The sequence below is a fragment of the Entelurus aequoreus genome, linkage group LG09 (genome assembly GCF_033978785.1).
Source record: "Entelurus aequoreus isolate RoL-2023_Sb linkage group LG09, RoL_Eaeq_v1.1, whole genome shotgun sequence".
NCBI lineage: Eukaryota > Metazoa > Chordata > Actinopteri > Syngnathiformes > Syngnathidae > Entelurus > Entelurus aequoreus.
The window spans coordinates 60,580,335-60,607,583 of record NC_084739.1 but is presented as its reverse complement, the minus strand read 5'-3'; the positions used below and the strand labels follow the sequence as shown (position 1 = coordinate 60,607,583).

The following is a 27,249-nucleotide window of genomic DNA, read 5'->3' as shown; positions in this document are numbered from 1 at the left end:
TAATATACGAAAACTTTTTTTTTTTTTTTTATTTAGTTTGTGCGATTTATAGAACGGTGCGCTCAACAGTCCGGAAAATACGGTGGGAGCTCAGAGAGAAAGCTCTACCCCTTAAGGCCGAGTGTGTAGAGGTGTTCTAGCAGACATAGGCCAAGACCTAGGAGACGCTAGAGCAGGCATGTCAAACTCGTTTTCATTGAGGGCCACATCACAGTTATGGCTGCCATCAGAGGGCCGCTTGTAACAGTGAATAATGTATGAATCTGGATTTCATTAATAATTATATAAGTTGTTTTAAGTAGACTGTCGATTTTACAGTAAAAACTTTACATTTACAAAATGTTACTGTAAAATAGTGTTGTTTTTTTAATGTTTAAACATTTTACGGTAAATGGAAAAACAGTACCACTGTTTTGGGGGGGGGTTTAGGGACAAAGCTGGCAGTTTAGTTGCTAGAATTTTTGTGGTAAATTTACATTGTTTTTTACAACATTAAATTGTTAACTAGCTGCCGGTTTTTCTACGTAAAAACAAATGTACCATCTTTCCATTGACAGCAGAACACTGTTAAAAAAACGTAGATTTTACAGTCAACAGATTTTTACGCAAAAAACAGTAGTTATTTTTTTTTTTTTTAATCAATCCAACAAAATAATACACAATAATACCATAATAACACAATTCCAATTCCAAAACCAAACCCGACCCAGCAACATTCAGAATAGCAATCAACAGAGCAATTGAGAGGACACACAAACATGACACAAAACAATCCAAAATAAGTCAAACAAAAATCAATAATGTCAACAACAGTATCAATATTAATAGGAATTCCAACATAGCAGTGATTAGAAATCCCTCATTGACATTATCATCACAGCCATTTATAAAAAATCAAAACATTTAAAACATTCAAAAAAAAATAAAAATTTAATTTACAGTAATGCTGTAAAGAACAGCGTAAAATTGTCAATTTTTTTTATTAATTTGATGGGTAGTTTGCTGTAAAGTGAAGTATTTTTATTTGTTTTTATTTAGACAAAAACATGTTTGGAAAGTACAATATACTGTAATATTTGTTGCAATATTGGATACTATTAAAGTTTAAAAGGTATGCAATTTGAAGCAGTACATATATTTTTTCTGTCAAAATGAAAAAAATGTATTACATTTAGTGAAAAAATATTAATTACTTTATTGACACATATTATTTCCAGGTGTTTGCGGGCCAGATAAAATGATGTCGCGGGCCAGATCTGGGCCTTGACTTTGACACCTGTGCGCTAGAGCGTTCATGTCACGCCTCATTGTCACACCTGGTGAAACTGGAGGAGGTCGCTGGAGACCAGAAAACTGGACTTTTGTCCAGAGTAGGGATAGGTACCTTTCACATTTGAACCGATACAATACCAATTACCTGTATCTAATTTGTTTAACAATACAATCTTTTTATTTTATTTAACACCATGAGGTGATAATGACAAACGTGCTGTCATGTTGGTGTATCCTGCTTCTTACACTTCTGATTCTCATTTTCAAGTATGCATTTGTTTCAGTTTGTCCTCGTTGTATTGCCGTAGTCAGGAAGTAATCTAATGTAACAGTCTTGTATTTTATTGAATACTACAAAGTGTTCTGTTTGAATGTATAACGTGCATCTTAGTTGTAGTTTTTATTACCAAATTAGGAGATGTTGAAAGCATTTGCTAATGCTAATCAGTAGCATGTACATGGCATATCTAGTGTCAATTAGCATTGAGCTAGCGCATTTTTGGAAGGTGGAGCCTTGCTTTTATGCGCTTTCTATCAGGAATGCTTGCTTTGCTGCCATGGAAAATTGCAACATTACCAGGGGGCAGTACGCCAATAATACACCTGCTTGCTTGCTCGCCAGGTGTTTTAGCTGGTGTTGCGTCTGACCAGTCTTCCTTTTAGGGAATAAAAGTCACTGGTCAATCCCAAATTCTTTCAGATGACATATATGCAGAGTAAGAAGGACCATCAAGACAGAATAGGAATATTATCAAGTTTTACTAAAGCTTTAGGAGACCAGTCCTACAGTCCGTTAATAGCGGCATCTAGAAGCAGTTTGAAAATCAAACGGGAAGAGACAACTTATTGAATACGAAAACAGCCCCCACCCTGCCCAGAAAGGAATACAGCCTCATTTTTCTAATTCTGATAAGGTAAAAAGGGAGTATGCTATACTCCCACATTCCATATGTATATTGTGACACATTATTTTTGCATTTTCAGTTTAAGACTGCTTTAGTAAGATATGTGTGCCTATTGTTGAAAGCTAATTACCGGCAGCATTTTGTTGGTTTGGATGCTAAATAGGTCACATAACAGACTTCTATATTGGTTTGTATACCTATGTACAAATGTATGTTGTATGTAGATATATGCGGAATGTAAAATGTTTGTTTATGTGTTTTTGTTCACAGTTTTACAAAATTGATTCTTCACTAAAAAGGCCTAAACTACACTCCAGACACTTGGGTCTCTTTTTTCATCAAGGATCATATCATGTTAGCTATCTGCTAAGCTAACCAGTAAAAAGCAAAAGCAGAATGCAACTCATTGGTGTTAATTTTCAATCTATCAAGATAAAAAAAACAATATCAAAATTAAATTACAGGATGTTATTTATGTAGTTTGCTCATTTTCCTCGACTGGTGCACTAACATCATGTGGTTTATTAAAAATGTTTGTACATATGTAGCATCATCTACAAAGATACAAATAATTGCTTTTGCGACATCTAGTGGACACATTTAGAACAGCAGTTTCTTTCATTCAAAAATTTCAGGTACATTTTTGTACTTAGCAAACTCATCCCGCGGGCCGGATAAAATCTGTTCGCGGGCCTGATCCGGCCCTGGGGCCATACGTTTGACACCCGTGGTCTAAACGCAATGTGACCTGAATGACACTTTTTCATCAGCTTTTGGGTGAGCTACAACATTCGTGTGCGCAGCCCGCCAGCGGAAGTATAAAATAAAGACAACTTCAGATTGTTTTCTTTGTTTAAAAATAGAACAAGCACTTTCCAAAATTGTACAAATCATAATGTTGTTGTTGTTTTTTTTTACACTTACATGTTGCAGTTAATAGTATTCCATATTTATTTGTCGTTATTTATATTTTCTGAATAAATGATGTGATAATGTTCATCAGTCGGCTCATTTGTGTTAATTTTCAATCTATCAAGATAAAAAAAAGATATATCAAAATCAAATTACAGTATGTTATTTATGTAGTTTGATGATTTTTCTCGACTGATGTACTAACATTTGGTTTATTTCGTACATATGTAGCATCATCTACAAAAATACAAAGAATTGCTATTGCGACATCTAGTGGACACATTAAGAGCAGCAGTTTCTTTCATTCAAAAATTGCAGGTACATTTTTATACTTAGCAAACACATCCCGCGGGCCGGATAAAACCTGTTTGCAGGCCTGGTACGTTTGACACCCTTGCTTTAGGGCACAGGTGTCAAACTCAAGGCCCGGGGGCCATCATTTTATTTGGCCCTCGAAAGCCTGGAAATTATATGTATCAATAAAGTACTGCAACTTTTCTTACTAAATGTATTCTTTCTTTGTATTTTGGTAGAAAAAAAATATATGTACTCCATGTAATTGCAAATTATGTTAACCTAAATATTGTCTAATTATGCAAAAATATATTATCAAATAGAAATTAATACTAATAATAATGATTTCAAAGCAAGTTATCCATCAATTTGTGCAATGCAAAAGTAGCAATAGATTGGTAAAATTCTGAAATTTACTGTGTTTTTTACAGCATTTTTCTCTAAATGAAAAAAAAACAGTACTTTTTTTACTGTAATAAACTGTGGTGCCGTTTTGGCATTTACAGTAATACATAAAAAAATCTACAGTTTTTGATTTGCGGTAAAAAAAAAAAAAATGGCAGCTCAGGTGCCAAATTTTTACTGTCAAATTTTAGTTTTTTTATTAACAGTAAAAAAAATAAAAAATAAAAAATACAGTAAAATTCTGGCAACTGAGCTGCCGTTTTTTTAACCATAAAAAGTAATACACATTATATTTTGAGGGGACATTATTGCAACTTACCACATTTTTTTTTACATTTTAGTTTTTAAAAAAATCAACTAACAAAATGCTTAACAAAATTGTGTAATAATAGTATTTACTGTTAGAAGCGGCCCTCTGGGGCCAAACATAACCGCGATGTGGCCCTCAGTGAAAACGACTTTGACACCCCCGCCTTAGGGCAAATGCATTATGATCCGATGGAACCGACATGGCTGCAATGTTGCATTTTTGGTGCATAAACAAAACACTGAAGCATTTCCATGGCCCCGCAAACACTTCAATAAAGCATTTCTTCTTGGCCATCAAGAGCAAAGTTCTCCTCCTTCCATCAGTGGCGTTTTTTTATTATTTTTTTTCATCTCCTTCCCAACAACTCTCCCTCTCGCAGCCTGGCCTCTGTACTTAAAACGCCTTCTTCAGAAGAACACAAATCTCAACCCTATCTCTTCCGGCCTTTTTTTTTTTTTGCTTTTATTCCCCCCTCAGCTTTGACTGTCACAGCAGGGGGTCTTATCGGGAGGCCAAAAGGGAGACGTTGCCTGGGATTTATGATGAAGGGGAGGCCAGGAGGGAGCGCCATGGAGATCAGAGCCATGCATAAGCATTAAAGCATTACATGATATTAATCCTGTTACACTATTAATGCTTATAGGGTTTTGACTGAGGCCTAATTATGATTGAAAGGAGGAGGAATGGGGGCGAGGGGGGGGGATAAGCAGAGATATGTACAGTACACACACATATACACACTTACGTCGGGCTGCAGTAATCTCCTTATAGCATCAACCAGGCTGCTTCTGTACTGGTCGAGAAACAAACTGCAAAAAAAAGAGACAGGCGAGAGGTTAGCACGCATTGTCGTGATGGCAGCCGCAGATAAAAAGCAGCAGTTTGTTTATTCCTATTTCGTCCGCGAAGAAATCCGAGCGAGCGGAAAAATAAAAACACAAAAAAAAACAATTTGCATCAGTGAGATGCTCTGCTTTTTTGTTTGCGATTTCCGAAGCGTATTGGAATCGGCGCGCTATCGCGGACGAATGAAGAGCAGGTGGGAGAACGTGCGCATACATATACACGCTCACACAAGAGCCAGGCTGGAAGGAAACATGTGTGGGAACTTCAATTCAAGTTCAAGCAGATCGATATATGAAGGCAGTGGAGTCACGTGACCTCTCCCAGCCAATCGACAAAGAAAGCTAAAAACAAAAAAAACAAATGCAATACGATAAAAACAAGTACATTTAATCGTATTGCATTAAATTAGAGATGTCCGATAATGGCTTTTTTGCCGATAGTTCGATACTGACCAACTCTTAATTACCGATTCCAAAATCAACCGATACCGATATATACAGTCGTGGAAGTAACACATTATTATGCCTAATTTTGTTGTGATGGATGCATTAAACAATGTAACAATATTGTAGCGTCCCGGAAGAGTTAGTGCCGCAAGGGGTTCTGGGTATTTGTTCTGTTGTGTTTATGTTGTGTTACGTTGCGGATGTTCTCCCGAAATGTGTTTGTCATTCTTGTTTAGTGTGGGTTCACAGTGTGGCGCATATTTGTAACAGTGTTAAAGTTGTTTATACGGCTACCCTCAGTGTGACCTGTATGGCTGTTGACCAAGTATGGCTGGCATTCCATGTGAAAATCCGTAGATATTATGTGATTGGGCCGGCACGCAAAGGCAGTGCCTTTAAGGTTTATTGGCGCTCTGTACTTCTCCCTACGTCCGTGTACCACTCCGTACAGCTGCGTTTTAAAAAGTCATAAATTTTACTTTTTGAAACCGATACTGATAATTTCCGATATTACATTATAAAGCATTTATCGGCCGATAATATCGGACATCTCTACATTAACTGTACTTTTTATGAATGATTTGTTGGGTCTCAATAGTCCACTCTATTGAAAAGTACATTTCATTTTCATAAATACACTGATTTACTCAGTTGATTTTATTGAATGCAACTACAATATGGTAAATCACATATTTCCCGGGTTCTCATTACATGTCCGAAAAGGAGCAGGAAGATGCCGAGCGGATTTAATCCTACCCCTTTTTCATTTCAGAGCAATTTCTAACACATTTGTTTGAGTTTGAGTTTGAGTTTATTTTGAACATGCAAGCATACAACATGATACATCACAATTACCAGTTTCTCTTTTCAACATGTTCGAAAAGGAGTAGGAAGAAGCAGAGCTTATTTAATCCTACCCCTTTTCTTTACATAACAGTTGCTAAAACTTTTTGTTCACTTCCTGTTCACAATTTATTCACAATAAACTCCATGAGTAATCACAATAAAAATAAATAAGTAATAGTAAAAATGTAATAATAATAATTATTGAAGTAAGTCATATTTCATATGATAAGATAAGTAAGATTACTTTAAGAATGAATGAATGGATGGATGAAATAAATTGAGAATGTTTATCATAGTTCTTCTTCTTTGTACTTTGTAAACACTTTAAGTTTGAAGAGTTTCTTGAAGTGGATCATATTAGTACATTGTTTGATTGCTTTGCTTAATCCATTCCATAATTTAATTCCACATATTGATATACTGAAGGTCTTAAGTGTTGTACGTGCAAACAAGTGTTTTAAATTACGTTTTTCTCTAAGATTATATTTCTTCTCTTTTTTTGAGAAGAATTGTTGCATATTCTTGGGTAGCAGATTGTAGTTTGCTTTGTGCATAATTTTAGCTGTTTGCAAATTCACTATGTCGTGGAATTTCAGTATTTTTGATTCAATAAATAAAAGGTTTGTATGTTCTCTATATCCAACATGATGTATTATTCTAACTGATCATTTTGTAACACCGTTAATGAATGAAGTGTACTTTTGTAATTATTTCCCCATATTTCTACACAGTAGCTCAGATATGGTAACACTAGTGAACAGTAGAGAATATGAAGGGGTTTTTGGTCTAGAACATGTTTTGCTTTATTCATTATTGACGTGTTTCTTGCAACTTTATGTTGTATATTTTTTACGTGAGATTTCCAGTTTAATTTATCATCAATCATTATACCTAGAAATTTGGTTTAATTTACTCTTTCAATTTCTATTCCGTCTATTTGTATTTGTGTTTGACTTTCTCCTCTACTGTTACCAAATAGCATTATTTTAGTTTTACTGAGATTCATATGTTTTTGTCAAACCATCTTTTTAATTTGTTAATTTCTTCTGTTATTATTTGTATTATCTCCTGTGTGTTCTCTCCTGAACAAAACGCTGTTGTATCATCCGCAAATAATACTAACTTTAAATCTTTTGTAACTTTACAAATGTCATTTATATAGAGATTGAATAATTTAGGTCCTAGTATTGATCCCTGAGGTACACCACAGGATATATTTAGCATTGTAGATGTGTGTTCGCCTAGCTTCACGTATTGTTTCCTGTTCGTTAGATAACTTTTTATCCAGTTTAAGACTAACCCTCTGTTAATTGAAGGAATACAAATATAAAGTTCTAATGAATAAATAGTTAATGACTGAAATAATGCGACGAATAAGATGATCTCATTTTTCAGTAAGGTTTAAGATGTTTATTGGAGTTGCACATTTGAAACACTTTGACTTTGAATACTTTCTTAAACTGGATCATGTTAGTACTTTGTTTGACTTCTTTGCTTAATCCATTTCATAATTTAGTTCCACATACTGATATACTAAAGGTTCTTTAAGGTTATAGTTCTCCTCTTTTGTTAAGAAGAATTGTTATAGTTGTAGTTTTCTTTGTGCATAATTTCAGCTTTTTGCAGATGCACTAAATCATTTAATTTCAATATATTTGATTCAATAAATAAAGGGTGTGTATGTTTCTCGATATCCAACATTATGTATTATTCTATTAGTGAAATAAGTGTAGTTCTTTCCACATAGATATAGTAACACTGGCGAGCAGTAGACAATATGGTATATTTTGTTTAATTCATTATTTAAATATTTCTTGCCACCTTGTGTTGTATATATTTTACACGAGATTCACAGAAATATGTTTTTTTTTTTTTTATCTTGTCAATGTCTATTTTGTATATTCGCATTTATGTGATGCTCCAGAAACTCAATCTGCTCAAAGGAAGGTCAGTTTTGTAGCTTCTGTAATGAGCTAAACTGTTTTCAGATGTGTGAACATGATTGCACAAGGGTTTTCTAATCATCAATTAGCCTTCTGAGCCAATGAGCAAACACATTGTACCATTAGAACACTGGAGTGATAGTTGCAGTAAATGGGCCTCTATACACCTATGTAGATATTGCACCAAAAACCAGACATTTGCAGCTAGAATAGTCATTTACCACATTAGCAATGTATAGAGTGTATTTCTTTAAAGTTAAGACTAGTTTAAAGTTATCTTCATTGAACAGTACAGTACTTTTCCTTCAAAAGTAAGGACATGTTAATGTGACCCCAAACTTTTGAACGGTAGTGTATATATTTATACACACATACATATATATATATATATATATATATATATATATATATATATATATATATATATATATATATATATATACATATATACTAACATATATATATATATATATATATATATATATATATATATATATATATATATATATATATATATATATATATATATATATATATATACATAAGTGCATATACATACTTTATTATATATACACACACACACACACACACACACGCACACACACACACACCCACACACGCACTTAAGTAAAAAATACTATTAATCATAAATTATTTAAACATTAAATTATTTAACATGGATCAGATGTCTGACATGTTTTTTAAATTTTTCAATAAAATACTACAATACAATATACTAATATATATATATTAAAAAAAAAAAAATATATATATATATATATATATATATATATATATATATATATATATATATATATATATATATATATATATATATATATATATATATATGTAATAAATAATACAATAAAATAGAATAATCAGGGTAATAGTCAGCCCACAGATACAATTTAAATTTATACAACATAAATATATTTATAATAAAATAATTACTATATAAATCAATCTAAATTTAAAACAAAACTTTACTTAACACACTTGCCTAACATTACATGCAGAAAAGTATAGTATACAATTGTGTGTGTGTGTGTGTGTTTATGTGTGTGTGCGTGCTTATTACACCATCTGAGTAATTTGACTAAAATGCAACAATACAGATTGAACAATAATCCTCCACATCCAACTGTGCCTTGCAGCTGCAATCTGTCTCACTCCAACCTTTTGTTGAAATGCTGCTCCATTGTGTCAAATATCATGCATTTGTGTTCTTGATGCATATCTCGGTTCAAAACATACTACCCCCGTGGACAGGAGCTCTTCGGTGAGACCAGGATGTGCGCACGTGAGAGCAGAGTTTATTATTCTTGTCGGGGGCCCGAGGTTTATTTGGCTTGAAAGGTGAGAAGTTTGTGTTTGGGTTTTCTTCGCCACGCGTATCCACTCGCAGGAAGAGTAAGCGGCAAGGAACAACAAGGAAGCGAGCTGGTTGATGGCACGCAACACACACTGACACACACACACACTGGGTGCACGGGAAGGACAGGGTGTCAGCGGGAGGGCAACAGACAAACTGAGTCATTGTGGTTATTAGCGCTTTCAAAAATAAACACAATCATGAAAAGTAAAGCAAAGTGCATTGTTAGAAAATGAAGTTTGCTATTGTAATTAGGAAGGGTCGTCACTCTGACACGATGGGAGGTGTTAGTCGCGTCCGTGTTGCATTCACTGACTCTCAGGTCAGCCCTGGCTGCCTATTGTGTGGCGCTGACCCCTCCCACCCAGGACAGCAGCCGAGCCCCTCGCGGTCAAGGTCAAAGTTCACGACCGGGGCCGTGTGTGCGAAGCCGCCCTCTCCGCTATAAATGTCACAAAACCGGGCGAGACAGTGGAAATGACATCATCAGGGCAGCTTTAGCATACTGGGGCCATTCTCATAGTTTTCATTTTTGAAACCAATACAATATATTTTTTTTACTTTAGGGCTCCCCTCAAGGGAGGATCTCAGTCATAAAATTAAATAAAAACAAGTGTAGTATATATATATAAATATATATATATTAGAGATGTCCGATAATATCGGACTGCCGATATTATCGGCCGATAAATGCTTTAAAACGTAATATCGGAATTTATCGGCATCGGTTTAAAAATTATCGGTATCGGTTTCAAAAAGTAAAATGTATTACTTTTTAAAACGCCGCTGTGTACACGGACGTAGGGAGAAGTACACAGCGCCAATAAACCTTAAAGGCACTGCCTTTGCGTGCCAGCCCAGTCACATAATATCTAAGGCTGTTCACACACACAAGTGAATGCCATGCTTACTTGGTCAATAGCCATACAGGTCACACTGAGGGTGACCGTATAGACAACTTTAACACTGTTACAAATATGCGCCACACTGTGAACCCACACCAAACAAGAATGACAAACACATTTCGGGAGAACATCCGCACTGTAACACAACATAACCACAACAGAACAAATACCCAGCACCCCTTGCAGCACTAACTCTTCCGGGACACTACAATATACCCCCCCCACCCCCCCCCAGCTACCCCTACACAAAACCCCGCCCACCTCAACCTTCTCATGCTCGCTCAGGGAGAGCATGTCCTAAATTCCAAGCTGTTGTTTTGAGGCATGTTTAAAAAAATAATGCACTTTGTGACTTCAATAATAAATATGGCAGTGCCATGTTGGCATTTTTTCCATAACTTGAGTTGATTTATTTTGGAAAACCTTGTTACATTGTTTAAAGCATCCAGTGGGGCATCACAACAAAATTAGGCATAATAATGTGTTAATTCTACGACAGTATGTATCGTATCCGTTGATATCGGTATCAGTAATTAAGAGTTGGACAATATCAGGAATATCTGATTTTAGCAAAAAAGCCATTATCGGACATCTCTAATATATATATATACTGTATAGTCAAGTCAAGTCAAGTCAACTTTATTTATATAGCACATTTTCAACAACTTTTTAGATTGAACCAAAGTGCTTTACAGGTTAAAAAAGCATGGAGCAAACAAAACAAAACAAAAAAAAAACTAAGCAAAACAAAAAAAACAAAAACAAACAAAGAACATAAACAATGAGTGTGCTAAACAAGATAGTGCAAATGCAATACGGTAAAAGGGGTCGCATAAAAAGTTTAAAAAATATATATATATATATATATATATAATATAATATATATAATATTAAATATGAAGTATTTGGATTCGTATATAGGTCAATAATTCATAAAAACATAGTTTTTTATGTATTAATATTTTTTGAGAAATGACAGAATGACAGAAAATTCTAAGGGATCCAAAAAGGTCCCACACATAAAATTGTTAAAAACACAGTAATGTAGGTCATACTTTTTTTTTTTTATATACATTTTACTTTCAACCCTAAAACCTCTATATCAACTACTGACCAATCTGTTGATTATAATTTTTGATTATTGCTTTATGTTTTTTTGTTTGTTTTTTTTATGCAATTTCTGTCATAGAAAAGTTTGTTTTTAATGGCAAAAACACAAAATATGCAATATTTTACCCCAAAAACTTTTCAAAGTGGAATATTTGATGTGATGTAATTGGAGCCCAATAATTCACAAAAACTTTGATTTTGATTTATTATTATTTTTTGAGCAATGACAGTTTTTAAAAAAAAAAAAAAAAAAAAAGCAGCTTCGTGTTATTATGCAACTTTTTCTCTTGGTACATTTCACCTGTTTCTTTTTTTTATTCCCCTCTTTAATGTTTTTTAGGAATAGTATTTTTAGAAGGCGCCACGGGCCGTTGAAAATTAGCAGCAGGCCGCACTTTGGACACCTCTGTATTAAACATGTATTCATATTTTATTGTTATGTGATTAATGTTTGTCAGATTCATCAGTTTTGTGGTTACGTACGCTGTCATAAATTATCAATGCGGTACCAGTGTTCATTTTAATGTATTTTTAGTCATAGTTTTTGGATGAAAACGTATTTTCGATTTATTCATATTTTAATCAACTAAATTAATTTAGTTTTAGTCTAGTTTTAGTTGACAAAATTCCTCAACATTTTAGTTGACGAAAATTACAGTGAATTTAGTCGACTGAAATATAAAGTACAACGGATCATCTTTGAAAATGTCTTGAAACCACTTTTGTTAGAGTTATTGCAGAACATCTCAAAAACTACATTCACAACAAGACCTGCACTGCATGAATATTTTAATATTTTACTGTGTGTTATTGTTTTGGCTGAAATTGAGCATTGTTTTCAAATGTTGAATAATATATGACTAAAATGGTCATATGAAAAAACGAGTTTTACTCTGTATTTAGTATAACTACAGTGAGTGTGCATAATAAACTTGTGTTCCTTATGTTCCACTGCAGTGTTTTAGTCTTAGTGTTTTATCTGTTTTACTGTATTGTAAATATTAGTTTGTACTGTAGTATTTTAAGATTTAGTTAAAAGAATAGAGGCATGATAAATAAAGTCTATTAAAATCATGAATTACTACTGGCGTGGGTTGTCCTACTCTGTTCAGCGGTATTTGAAAGCACCTGCCTAAAGACAAAATTAAATATAATTGGATTTCGTCCCTGTCAATTATTTTTGTCTCGTTTGTATTCATCCACTAAATTGTTATTTAATTTTGTCATTGTTTTCGTCAACGTGCATTTGTTGGGATTCGTTATCGTCCTGTTTTACTCATGGGGGAATACACTATATTGCCGACTTTCTGCACAGTCAGTTGCTACAGAGCTCCAAACTTCATGTGACCTTCCAATTAGCCCACGTACAGTACGCAGAGAACTTCATGGAATGGGTTTCAATGGCTGAGCAGCTGCATCTAAGCCATACATCACTAAGTCCAATGCAAAGCGTGGGATGCAGTGGTGTAAAGCACGTCGCCACTGGACTCTAGAGCAGTGGAGACACGTTCCCTGGAGTGATGAATCACACTTTTCCATCTGGCAATCTGATGGACGAGTCTGGGTTTGGACGTTGCCAGGAGAACGCTACATTTCGGACTGCATTGTGCCGAGTGTTAAATTTGGTGGAGGAGGAATTATGGTGTGGGGTTGTTTTTCAGGAGTTGGGCTTGGCCCCTTAATTCCAGTGAAAAGAACTTTGAATGCTCCAGGATACCAAAACATTTTGGACAATTCCATGCTCCCAACCTTGTGGGAACAGTTTGGAGCGGGCCCCTTCCTCTTACAACATGACTGTGCACCAGTGCACAGAGCAAGGTCCATAAAGACATGGATGACAGAGTCTGGTGTGGATGAACTTGACTGGCCTGCACAGAGTCCTGACCTGAACCCGATAGAACACTTTTGGGATGAATTAGAACGGAGACTGAGAGCCAGGCCTTCTCGACCAACATCAGTGTGTGACCTCACCAATGCGCTTTTGGAAGAATGGTGGAAAATTCCTATAAACACACTCCGCAACCTTGTGGACAGCCTTCCCAGAAGAGTTGAAGCTGTAATAGCTGCAAAAGATGGACCGACATCATATTGAACCCTATGGGTTAGGAATGGGATGGCACTTCAAGTTCATATGTGAGTCAAGGCAGGTGGCCAAATACTTTTGGCAATATAGTGTAGGTCGTTGACGATAACTAAGTCAACAAAATTAACACTGTGCAGTACAAATAAAAAACTGAACAAGTTATGAGGAAGCGTGAAGGAGACTCTTCTGATGGCAGTGTGTCAACAAAAAGGAAAGTGGCTGCATGCTTGGCACAAGCTGCTTAAATGGTGCCACCCTCATTAAGGATAAATATTGTATTTATCATTAATTACGAGTTAACTACAGACACAATATGATTTTCTGCGATTAAATATTATAATAATTTGACAGCCCTTGTTGTATTATAATTTATCTACCCATAATGGCATGACTGAACGACAAGTGTGAATGCAGCCTTCATTTGCGTCAAATGAAGCCACAAGACCAATTAGATAAACATCTTACTCCCTTTACACAGCAACAACAATCACATTTGATCTAAATCATTTTTTCCCCCCTTTCCTCTGAGCTTGTTACTGCGTCATTATTTTTCAGACGCTCTGTCCGGTTTCTTTCCTCCGTCGCAGCTTGTGGCGTCTATTCATTGGCTTCAGTTACCGCAACTGTCAAATAGTCTGTTTTATGCGGAAACATATAAACAAAAACAAAAAAACCTTAACAATAGCGCTTGCCTGCGCGTGTCACATTCTGCCAAATGCTCTCTTATGGCGCAATGTTGGGAAAAACAAAATAAGAAGAATGGACCACCAGTGAGACTTGATTTTTGTCTGATGCTGAAACTCAACAATTGGATTTGTCACCACTAACAATGATGACAAATGATTAGAATCTTTTTTTTAATTAATTTCTCCCTCAAGTCTTCTTTGATTCCTCATCAAATATATTCTTAAGTGACTAAACTATTTAGACACATCAATTTATCAATCAATCCCAGATTAAACTACTAGACCTCTCAATTGACTGTAAATACAAAAGGGGAATTACACTTTTGGGGGGAATTTTGCGTATCATTCACAATTATTATGAAAGACATGACGACGGATGTATGTTTTTTTAATGCATTCTAAATGTTAAATAAATTCAATAAAAAATGATTTACTGTACAATGTCTACAGTCATTAGGATCCTGACTGCTAGGATGATCATATATTTGTCATGACGCGGGGGATTTCGCAACTTACTGCGAGAATTGTTTTCCCAGGAAGCAAACGGACTACTCCGGACAAGGCGTGCAGGTAAAAACATGATTTAATCTCAAACTCAAAGTACTACAAAAACAGAACACAAGGCGAAGGCACAACGCGCTGATCGCACTTGGAGCTAAACTAACACTTAACGTAAACTATGGAAAGTAAAACTTACTAGCTGTGGCATGAATGAACAAAACTTACGTATACAAGGCATGAAGCGAACAATCCGATTGCATGACAAGAGCAGCAGGAAACTATGGCATGAAAAGAGTCAATGTCGCCAGCCAGACTAACTGACAAAGACAGGCTTAAACAATAATCTCATGATTAGCGACAGGTGTGATCCGAACAAATGAGGCAGGTGAAACTAATGAGTCGCCATGGTGACAAAACAAACAAGGAAGCGCAAAGAGGAACTATGGAGTCCAAAACTAACAGAACATAACTAAACAAAACATGATCCGGACCACGGATCATGACAATATTCCCATTTAGATGAAGAATACCGTATTTCCTTGAATTGCCGCCGGGAATATAGTATTCGCCTGCCTAGAATTACAGCCGGGTCAAACTCGTTTCGCAAAATAATTAGCGCATGCTTGGCACTTCCGCCGGGTCAAATATGAGTCATTAAATGACTTCCGCCTCCTGGTGGTAGAGGCCGCTAGTGATCCTTCTTGCAACTACCAGTACTGCAGAAGACCGGTGCTGCAGAAGAAGACAACAAGCAAAAAGAGTGAGGAGCCATTGTTTGCTTGCACTTTTACCATGGAGGATTACATATCTAAAATAAAACAGTTTTCTAAACTGGACTTTCAATCGAAGCAGGAGGTAATACTTAAAGGAAGATCTCCATCGAGACAGAGAGACTTTTAAAACTGAAGAAAGATAAGGAAGACTTCTATAGGAGCTGCGCATGGACTCATTTATACCTAAAGGTAAGACCATAATAACGTCTTTTTTATTGAATGTGCTTTTCATGATAAGGTAAGCGCCGGAGTGAGAAGAGGTTTTAAAATAATTAACGCATGCTTGCCAATCCCGCATGCTATTGGTAAACGCAGGAGTGAGAAGAGGTTTTAAATTAATTAGCGCCCCTGCGGCTATTCAAGGAAATACGGTAACTCATATTCCTTGAGAAGAGTGTACCAACTTGTTGGAATATGTCCTCATCCTTCTACCATCCAAGTGAGAGGCATGATTTATGATCTAGAACAGGGGTCCCCAAACTTTGATGTCACGTTATCGATGGGAAAATGCATTTTTAGACAATAGGATTTGCCTGAGCGGCTAGGAGACAACGAGTGTAACAAGCGGTAAAAAAATGGATTAGAAAGGACAGATTTTTTTTAAAATTATAATTTAAAACCTGGGATTTCCCGCGGGCCGGATTTTGGACGCTGGCGAGCCGATTCGGCCCGCAGGTCGTTGTTTGGGGACCCCTGATTTAGAATGACTTTACAGGGAGCTGGGAAGCGAGGGAACACAAGCTACAAACTGCAACATTTACAAACAGCTGAGAAACAATCATCAAAATAAGTATGGTGCCAGTATGCTGGTTTTTTTTCAATAAAATACTGGAAAGGATAGAAATGTAGTTTGTCTCTTTTATCCGATTATTAATCGATTAATCGAAGTAATAATCGACAGATTAATCGATTATCAAATTAATCGTTAATTGCAGCCCTAATATATATATATATATATATATATATATATATATATATATATATATATATATATATATATATATATATATATATATATACCGTATTTTCCGCACTATAAGGTGCACCTAAAAACCTCCAATTTTCTCAATAGCTGACAGTGCGCCTTATAATCCGGTGCGCCTTATATATGGACCAATATTGAGCCACAACAGGTCTCGCAACTACGGGATGCATAGCGTAACCCCAGCCTCTACTGTAGCGTCTATTCTATGCGCCTTATAATGCGGTGCGCCTTATAATGCGGTGCGCCTTATATATGAACAAAGTTTTAAAATAGCCCATTCATTGAAGGTGCGCTTTATAATCCGGTGCGCCTTATAGTGCGGAAAATACGGTATGTATATATATAACTGAATGACTACCAGGTTCATTTTCAGAAGCAAATAATACATGAATAAATGGTTTGCGAAATTTTAGGTCATCTCGACGAAATTACGTCCTGTAATCCCTAATGTTGGCGATAAGATTGTGAACAATGCATGGCAGCAGTTCAGTGAGGAACCTTTTTCGGTTCCCACTAGTGCACAAACTTTCACTTCCTGCGGATGTTGATGCAACACATGTCCCAATACTTTTCTCAATGTAGCGTACCAGGCACGCTTTTATCTCAGTGTCTACACATGGGCGGATTTTGTGGAAAAAAAATCCAAAAAAAATCCAGCTGGCCAAAGCGGAAGCCAAGAATTTTGTGACACACACATTCCCACTGCAGGAATCCCTTGGTCTCACGCACACACACACACACACACACACACACACACACACACACACACACACACACACACACACACACACACACACACACACACACACACACACACACACACACACACACACACACACACACACACACACACACATTTCTAGCAATGTGTGCGACAATTGGTGTACTCCAATAAATCAAGCAGGTCCCACAGGAAGTGAGTTGGAAATTGTGCAAGATTGAAAGCTTTAAACATTTACAAGTCGACTCTTTTCCAAAATTTGCCAACACAAGCTGGGAGCCCATGAACGAAGAAACAATAGAAATCAAATCTGTCAACATGTTCCATAAACATAACAACCACACTGCTCTGTACAGATGTCCGATAATGGCTTTTTTGCCGATATCCGATATTCCCCAACTCTTAATTACCGATTCCGATATCAACCGATACCGATATATACAGTCGTGGAATTAACACATTATTATGCTTAATTTTGTTGTGATGCCCCGCTGGATGCATTAAACAATGTAACAAGGTTTTCCAAAATAAATCAACTCAAGTTATGGAAAAAAAATTCCAACATGGCACTGCCATATTTATTATTGAAGTCACAAAGTGCATTATTTTTTTTAACATGCCTCAAAACAGCAGCTTGGAATTTGGGAAATGCTCTCCCTGAGAGAGCGTGAGGAGGCTGAGGTGGGCGGGGTTGGGGGGGTGCGGGGGGCGTCCCGGAAGAGTTAGTGCTGCAAGGGGTTCTGGGTATTTGTTCTGTTGTGTTTATGTTGTGTTACGGTGCGGATGTTCTCCCGAAATGTGTTTGTCATTCTTGTTTGGTGTGGGTTCACAGTGTGGCGCATATTTGTAACAGTGTTAAAGTTGTTTATACGGCCACCCGCAGTGTGACCTGTATGGCTGTTGACCAAGTATGCATTGCATTCAGTTGTGTGTGTGAAAAGCCGTATATATTATGTGATTGGGCCGGCACGCAAATGCAGTGCCTTTAAGGCACGCCCCCAATACTGTTGTGTGGGTGGAAATCGGGAGAAATTCGGGAGAATGGTTGCCCCGGGAGATTGTAGGGAGGGGCACTGAAATTCGGGAGTCTCCCGGGAAAATCGGGAGGGTTGGCAAGTATGACTGGGAGACGCAACTGCTCTGTACTTCTCCCTACGTCCGTGTAGCACTCCGTACAGCGGCGTTTTAAAAAGTCATACATTTTACTTTTTGAAACCGATACCGATCATTTCCGATATTACATTTTAAAGCATTTATCGGCCGATAATATCGGCAGTCCGATATTATCTGACATCTCTACTGCTCTGAATATATTGTTTACGCCACATGGATGCTAATATTTCCATAACTTTAATGCAGCTTGGGGTGAACGGGTTTGTGATTAAAGCATATAAGCTGGCTGTAGGCAACCTCCAATTGTTTTTTTTTTTTGTTTGTTTTTTTTTAAGTATAGTGGTCCTTAACTGGTGGGTCGGAATTTAAAAGTGAGTCGTGAACATTTTAAATAATTCTCATGACTATAATATTATATAAAATGTGTCCAATGTCTGTTTTTTTGTAATTCATTTTGAAATACAATATTTTAACATTTGCACACACAACATTTTAAACTACCATATCAATTTTTATTTTAAAAAAAATATATATATATATATATATATTTAAATCATTTCTTATATCGTTCTCTGGCTTAAATATTTGGTTTATGCCCTTAAAGTCATCCTGTGTCCAGAGACTTACTTCCTGAGTTTGTAAACAACAACAACAGGAACATCAAAGTATTTTTTTTGGACGATAAAATTATCTATCTAAACATTGTAATATTGACCATATATTGATACTATACTTGATATCGTTACTAGGGGTGTGACTCATTGGACACCTAAAGATTTGCTCCGATTCCGATTCTAGTGGGACGATTTGATTCAACACCATTTTCAATTCAAAACGATTTGATATGCGTATTATTTGTTTGGTAGAATGTCTTAATTGGTATGATGATTATAGTGGAACAGGTTACAGGTTGGAAAAGCTACTTTTCGAAAAAAGATCATTTATATATATATATATATATATATATATATATATATATATATATATATATATATATATATATATATATATATATATATATATATATATATATATATATATATGTGTGTGTGTATATATAATGTATGTATATACAGTATATATGTGTGTATATATAATGTATGTATATATAGATATATGTGTGTGTATATATAATGTATGTATATATATATATATATGTGTGTGTGTATATATAATGTATGTACATATATGTGTGTATATATATATACACATATATACATATATGTATACATATCTACATATACGTATATATAGATATAATACATATATACACACACATTTATATGTATATATATATGCATATATGTAGATATGTATGCATATCTACATATATACATAGATAGATAAATATATATATATATATATACATACATATATATATATATATATATATATATATATATATATATATATATATATATATATATATATATATATATATATATATATATATATATATATATATATATATATATATATATATATATAATTTGGAACTGGATTAGATTGGGATGAATAAAATCTGCGATTCGGATGTGAATCGATTTTTTGGGCCACCTTTATTTACATTTTTTTTTAAACTCCAGCTTTTAGCATATACTGTAGCGCAGCATGTTTAGCTACTCCTCGTCCTCGTCCTCCAGTGATAACGTTACGTGTATGAAGCACAGTTTATTTGCCGCCACGGAGGCGAGGATTGCAGACTTATCAGTGGCGTTGCACTGTGGAGGGAAGTTAGCCGTTGCGTTGAGGACGTGTTAGTTTGCTCGTCGAGACCTAGCCTGAATGTGTCATGCATTTTCATGATACAACGATAAAAATATAAGCTCTATAGTCGGCCAAATTCATATCATTTACGTCGTACATCGTATATATGGCAACCCTATGCCGTAAATGAGATTTTCCATTTTGGAAATAAAACCCTCTCTCCAATTATCCCTTTCTTGCAGTTGATGTCCTTTTTGCTGACTTAGCTAAATAAACTATAATTTACCTGCTATTCAAGTATAATTGCACATGTATTCACTTATTTTCATTTGTTTGCTCTCATTTTTTTAAAATGTTTCATTTGTGCTTTGACATCATTAGGACAGTTTCTCAAGATCGAAACAATTGTTTTCTTCAAAACGTTGTTTTTGTGGGGGGGAAAAATGAAAACGAGCAAAGGCAGAACATTTTAACAACATGAACAAAAACAATCCTCAAGACTTGACAGCTCCTCTTTTGTGTATGAGTAAAGGTGGGCAAGCGGGTACCCGGTGACATTAGCACCAAATGGAGCACAGCGCTACACTAAATAGGCGCGCATCCTCCGAGCCGCTCACAGCCGGAGATATAATTAATCAAAGTGGATGCTGCGTTGTTGACCTTTTCCCAGGTGATCATCACAATGACGCGCCCATTAATCGGTCAGCCATCACTCTTCAACCGGCACCGCTGCAATTATCACACAATCACTCAGGCACGCGGCGGAAGATGGGAGCTAGCAGGAAGCAGCTCACACACACTCACACACACACATACACGCGGCTAAAGCATGAAGCTGGCCTGCGATGTGTGAACTTTACGTGTAATTGATTCCTTTCTCGCCCGATTGCGCGTAAACGTAAAATATCCTCGATCAATCCGCCCATTCCCTTTTCGCTCTGCGGGCTTCGGAGCCGACTATTACGGGAAAGGAGCGTGACATTACAATAACAGCGTCGGCTAATGTTGCACTTAGCGCGCACACACCTGATTATTTTTTTCTTCTGTGATGGCGAAGATGGAAAGTGTTTTGCATGTAGAAGTGTGTGTGTGTGTGTGTGTGTGTGTGTGTGTGTGTGTGTGTGTGTGTGTGTGTGTGTGTGTGTGTGTGTGTGTGTGTGTGTGTGTGTGTGTGTGTGTGTGTGTGTGTGTGTGTGTGTGTGTGTGTGTGTGTGTGTGTGTGTGTGTGTGTGTGTGTGTGTGTGGTTGGTGAAATAAATGACCATTGTGACGCACTGAAACTAAGTGACATTCATTTCTTTGTCGAAAAAGCAAGGAAAACAACTTTAGGATTTTAGAACATGGAGTTTACTTTACACGCCATGTTGCATTACGTCGTATTTTAGGGTATCATACGACATTGCGTTGTATCGTTTCAGAAAATACCTTAAAGGCCTACTGAAACCCACTACTACCGACCACGCAGTCTGATAGTTTATATATCAATGATGAAATCTTAATATTGCAACACATGCCAATACGGCCGGGTTAACTTATAAAGTGCCATTTTAAATTTCCCGGGGAACTTCCGGTTGAAAACGTCTATGTATGATGACGTTTGCGCGTGACGTCAATGGTCGAAACGGATGTATTCGGACACATTGTATCCCAATACAAATAGCTCTGTTTTCATCGCAAAATTCCACAGTATTCTGGACATATGTATTGGTGAATCTTTTGCAATTTGTTTAATGAACAATGGAGACTGCAAAGAAGAAAGCTGTAGGTGGGATCGGTGTATTAGCGGCCGGCTGCAGCAACACAACCAGGAGGACTTTGAGATGGATAGCAGACGCGCTATCCGACGCTAGCCGCCGACCGCATCGGTGATCGGGTGAAGTCCTTCGTTACGCCGTCGATCGCTGGAACGCAGGTGAGCACGGGTGTTGATGAGCAGATGAGGGCTGGCCTAGGTGGAGCGCTAATGTTTTTATCAGAGCTCTGACGAGGTCCCGTAGCTAAGTTAGCGTCAATGGCGTCGGTAGCAACAGCATTGCTAGGCTTCGACAGGCGGCACAGCATTAACCGTGTAGTTACAGGTCCAATGTTTGGTTTGGTGTCTCCTGATAGTAGTATTGTTGATCTTCTGTCTATCCTTCCAGTCAGGGGCTTATTTCTTTTGTTTCTATCTGCATTTAAGCACGATGCTATCACGTTAGCTCTGTAGCTAAAGTGCTTCACCGATGTATTGTCGTGGAGATAAAAGTCACTGTGAATGTCCATTTCGCGTTCTCGACTCTCATTTTCAAGAGGATATAGTATCCGAGGTGGTTTAAAATAAAAATCTGTGATCCACAATAGAAAAAGGAGAAAGTGTGGAATCCAATGAGCCCTTGTACCTAAGTTACGGTCAGAGCGAAAAAAGATACGTCCTGCACTGCACTCTAATCCTTCACTTTCACGTTCCTCATCCACGAATCTTTCATCCTCGCTTAAATTAATGGGGTAATCGTCGCTTTCTCGGTCCGAATCGCTCTTGCTGCTGGTGTAAACAATGGGGAAATGTGAAGAGCCTTTCAACCTGCGACGTCACGCTACTTCCGGTACAGGCAAGGCTTTTTTTTATCAGCGACCAAAAGTTGCGACCTTTATCGTCGATGTTCTCTACTAAATACTTTCAGCAAAAATATGGCAATATCGCGAAATGATCAAGTATGACACATAGAATGGATCTGCTATCCCCGTTTAAATAAAAAAATGTCATTTCAGTAGGCCTTTAACGCAAACATGTATCATATGATATCGAGTAGGGATGTCCGATAATATCAGACTGCCGATATTATCGGCCGATAGATGCTTTAAAATTTAATATCGGAAATTATCGGTATCGGTTTCAAAGAGTAAAATTCATGACTTTTTAAAACGCTGCTGTGTACACGGACGTAGGGAAGAGTACAGAGCGCCAATAAACCTTAAAGGCACTGCCTTTGCGTGCCGGCCCAGTCACATAATATCTACGGCTTTATGCAACAGCCATACAGGTCACACTGAGGGTGACCGTATAAACAACTTTAACACTGTTATAAATATGCGCCACACTGTGAACCCACACCAAACAAGAATGACAAACACATTTTGGGAGAACATCCGCACCGTAACACAACATAAACACAACAGAACAAATACCCAGAACCCCTTGCAGCACTAACTCTTCCGGGATGTTACAATATACACCCCCCGCTACCACCAAACTCCGAATTCGGAGGTCTCAAGGTTGGCAAGTATGCTCTAGTATACTCTGGACTGAAGCTGTGTGCCTTCATTGTTTTTGTAGCTGTTGTTTTGAGGCTTGTTTAAAAAATAAATAAAAATAATGCACTTTGTGACTTCAATAATAAATATGGCAGTGCCATGTTGGCACTTTTTTCCATAACTGGAATTGAAGTTGTTCTCTTATTTTGGAAAACCTTGTTTTTGATTGAAACTTGTATTAGTAGATTGCACAGTACATTACATATTCCGTACAATTGACCACTAAATGGTTTAAGTCGGGGTCCACGTTAATCAATTTATGGTAAAGTTACATTGTTTAATGCATCCAGCGGGGCATCACAACAAAATTAGGCATAATAATGTGTTAATTCCACGACTGTATCGGTTTCGGTTGATATCGGAATCGATAATTAAGAGTTGGACAATATCGAAATATCGGTTATCGGCAAAAAAGCCATTATCGGACATCTCTAATATCAAGTCTTATCGTACCTTGTTTAATATTGTTTTGCATCACATTTTAGTAGGAATGGGCATCAATGGTCCTTAATATGACACATGTCTTAATTCTTAAAGCAACTATCTGATTAGGGCTGCAACTAATGATTATTTTGATAGTCAACGATTATCATAACGATTAGTCGACTAATCAGATAATAAAGCCTACACATATTTAATGGCTTTATTTTTTCCATCAAATTCTAAATGTAGCTTAAGTTATTTTAGGCATGTGTTTGAGTTTATTTGGAACATGCAAGCATACAACATGATACATTCCAATTTCCATTTTCTCTATTCAACGTGTTCGAAAAGGAGTAGGAAGAGGCAGATCTTATTTAATCCTACCCCTTTTCCTTTACATAGCAGTTGCTACAACCTTTTTTCACTTCCTGTTCTCAATTTATTCACAATATACTCCATCAGTAAGAACACTAAAAATAAATACATAAATAAATAATCATTGGTGAAGTAAGTTACATTTCATATGGTGAGATGAGTAAGAGTATCCTGAAAATGAATGGATGGATGAGATAAATTCAGAATGTGTATCATGGTTCTTCTTCTTTGTACTTTGGAAACACTTTAAGTTTGAAGAGTTTCTTGAAGTGGATCATATTAGTACTTTGTTTGATTTCTTTGCTTAATCCATTCCATAATTTAATTCCACATACTGATATACTGAAGGTCTTAAGTGTTGTACGTGCATACAAATGTTTGAAATTACATTTTCTCTAATAATTTATTGTGTCCTCTTTTGTTGAGAAAAATTGTTGTATATTCTTGGGTAGCAGGTTATAGTTTGCTTTGTGTATAATTTTAGCTGTTTGCAAATTCACTATGTCGTGGAATTTCAGTATGTTTGATTCAATAAATAAAAAGGGTTTGTATGTTCTCTATATCCAACGTCACATCATTCTAACTGATCTTTTTTGTAACACCGTTAATGAATGAAGTGTACTTGTGTAGTTATTTCCCCATATTTGCATTTATCTTAGTGTTTATCAACAACAAAGATGACTAATTCATTCATATGTATTTATTTACACTGTAACTGTGCTGCTCATTCAGCTGTTACAACAATTACAATGACTAATAAAATGTTGTCCATTTAAAAAAAGGAAAAGGCAAAGAGCAAATACACACAATCTAACTTCCTCAAAGAGAAAATCGTTTTTGCGATGTTTAAAAAGCTTCACACTGCTATATTGACTATTGATTAAGTCTTGGCAGTTTTAGCACTCTAATAGACTCAATGTGTAGAATTATATATTTGATTAATTATTAAAATATTGGCTACTTAATAAATTGTATGTTTAATCTTGTGATACCGCCGCATTGGTGCCTGTCCGTGTGTGTGTGTGTGTGTGTGTGTGTGTGTGTGTGTGTGTGTGTGTGTGTGTGTGTGTGTGTGTGTGTTCACACACATACGCGTGGTTTATGTTTGTCAAAGTGCCTTTTTTGACGGCATTGCAAGTAGACTTAATGTGTAGAATTATATATTTGATAAATTCTTAAAATGTTGGCTATTTAATAGATGGTATGTTTTATCTTATAATAACTCCGCATTGGTGCCTGTCAGTCTCTCTATTTGTGTGTTTGTGTGTGCACGCGCGATTGTGCCTTTTTTTCGGCATTGTAAATTGACGCTGCTTTAAAACTTACTTGAATTGATGTACCGTATATTCCGGACTATAAGGCGCACTTAAAATCATTTTTTTTCCTCAAAACTCGACAGTGCACCTTATAACCCGGTGCGCCTAATGTAAGGAATACGTTTGGTTGAGCTTACCCACCGCCAAGCTATTTTATTTGGTACATGGTGTAATGATAAATGTGACCAGTAGATGGCAGTCAAACATAAGAGATAAGTCTAGGCTGCACTATGATGGCAATATGTCTCAAGTAAACAACACCAACATTTTAAAGGCCTACTGAAATGATTTTTTTTTATTTAAACGGGGATAGCAGATCCATTCTATGTGTCATAGTTGATCATTTCGCGATATTGCCATATTTTTGCTGAAAGGATTTAGTAGAGAACATCGACGATAAAGTTCGCAACTTTTGGTCGCTGATAAAAAAAGCCTTGCCTGTACCGGAAGTAGCGTGACGTCGCAGGTTGAAAGGCTCCTCACATTTCCCCATTGTTTACACCAGCAGCGAGAGCGATTCGGACCGAGAAAGCGACGATTACCCCATTAATTTGAGCCAGGATGAAAGATTCGTGGATGAGGAACGTGAAAGTGAAGGACTAGAGTGCAGTGCAGGACGTATCTTTTTTCGCTCTGACCGTAACTTAGGTACAAGCTGGCTCATTGGATTCCTCACTCTCTCCTGTTTCTATTGTAGATCACAGATTTGTATTTTAAACCACCTCGGATACTATATCCTCTTGAAAATGAGAGTCGAGAACGCAAAATGGACATTCACAGTGACTTTTATCTCCACAACAATACATCGGCAAAGCACTTTAGCTACGGAGCTAACGTGATAGCATCGGGCTTAACTGCAGATAGAAACAAAAGAAATAAACCCCTGACTGGAAGGATAGACAGAAAATCAACAATACTATTAAACCATGCACATGTAAATACACGGTTAATGCTTTCCAGGCTGGCGAAGCTTAACAATGCTGTTGCTAACGAAGCCATTGAAGCTAACTTAGCAACGGGCCCTCACAGAGCTATGCTAAAAGCATTAGCTATCCACCTACGCCAGCCAGCCCTCATCTGCTCATCAACACCCGTGCTCACCTGCGTTCCAGCGATCGACGAAGGACGAAGGACTTCACCCGATCATCCGTGCGGTCGGCGGCTAGCGTCGGATAGCGCGTCTGCTATCCAAGTCAAAGTCCTCCTGGTTGTGTTGCTGCAGCCAGCCGCTAATACACCGATCCCACCTACAACTTTCTTCTTTGCAGTCTTCATTGTTCATTAAATAAATTGCAAAAGATTCACCAACACAGATGTCCAGAATACTGTGGAATTTTGAGATGAAAACAGAGCTTTTTGTACTGGATTCAATGGTGTCCGAATACTTCCGTTTCAACAATTGACGTCACGCACATACGTCATCATACATAAACTTTTTTCACCCGGAAGTTTAGCGGGAAATTTAAAATTGCACTTTATAAGTTAACCCGGCCGTATTGGCATGTGTTGCAATGTTAAGATTTCATCATTGATATATAAACTATCAGACTGCGTGGTCTGTAGTAGTGGGTTTCAGTAGGCCTTTAAACATACAAGTATTATTATGGTGTGTGTATAAGGTAAGACATATTATCTGGCGTTTTCTTTCGTAATATTATGCAAAAGCAACTTTTCTTACTTTCTGGTATCTGTTGATGTGTATTTGG

At 36.6% G+C, this 27,249-nt stretch overlaps 1 protein-coding gene across 2 annotated transcripts in view; it reads right to left on the bottom strand.

The window, feature by feature from the left end:
* camkmt (calmodulin-lysine N-methyltransferase) overlaps window positions 1-27,249 on the bottom strand; it is a 483,770-nt gene that overhangs the window by 162,470 nt on the left and 294,051 nt on the right. For both annotated transcript variants that reach the window (XR_009827287.1, XM_062059074.1), the window contains exon 9: window positions 4,844-4,907. Coding sequence is in view for 1 of the 2 variants with exons in the window: in XM_062059074.1 (XP_061915058.1) it covers window positions 4,844-4,907 (64 nt within the window). In the remaining variant the exon portion in view is untranslated. The remainder of the gene's footprint in view (window positions 1-4,843; window positions 4,908-27,249) is intronic.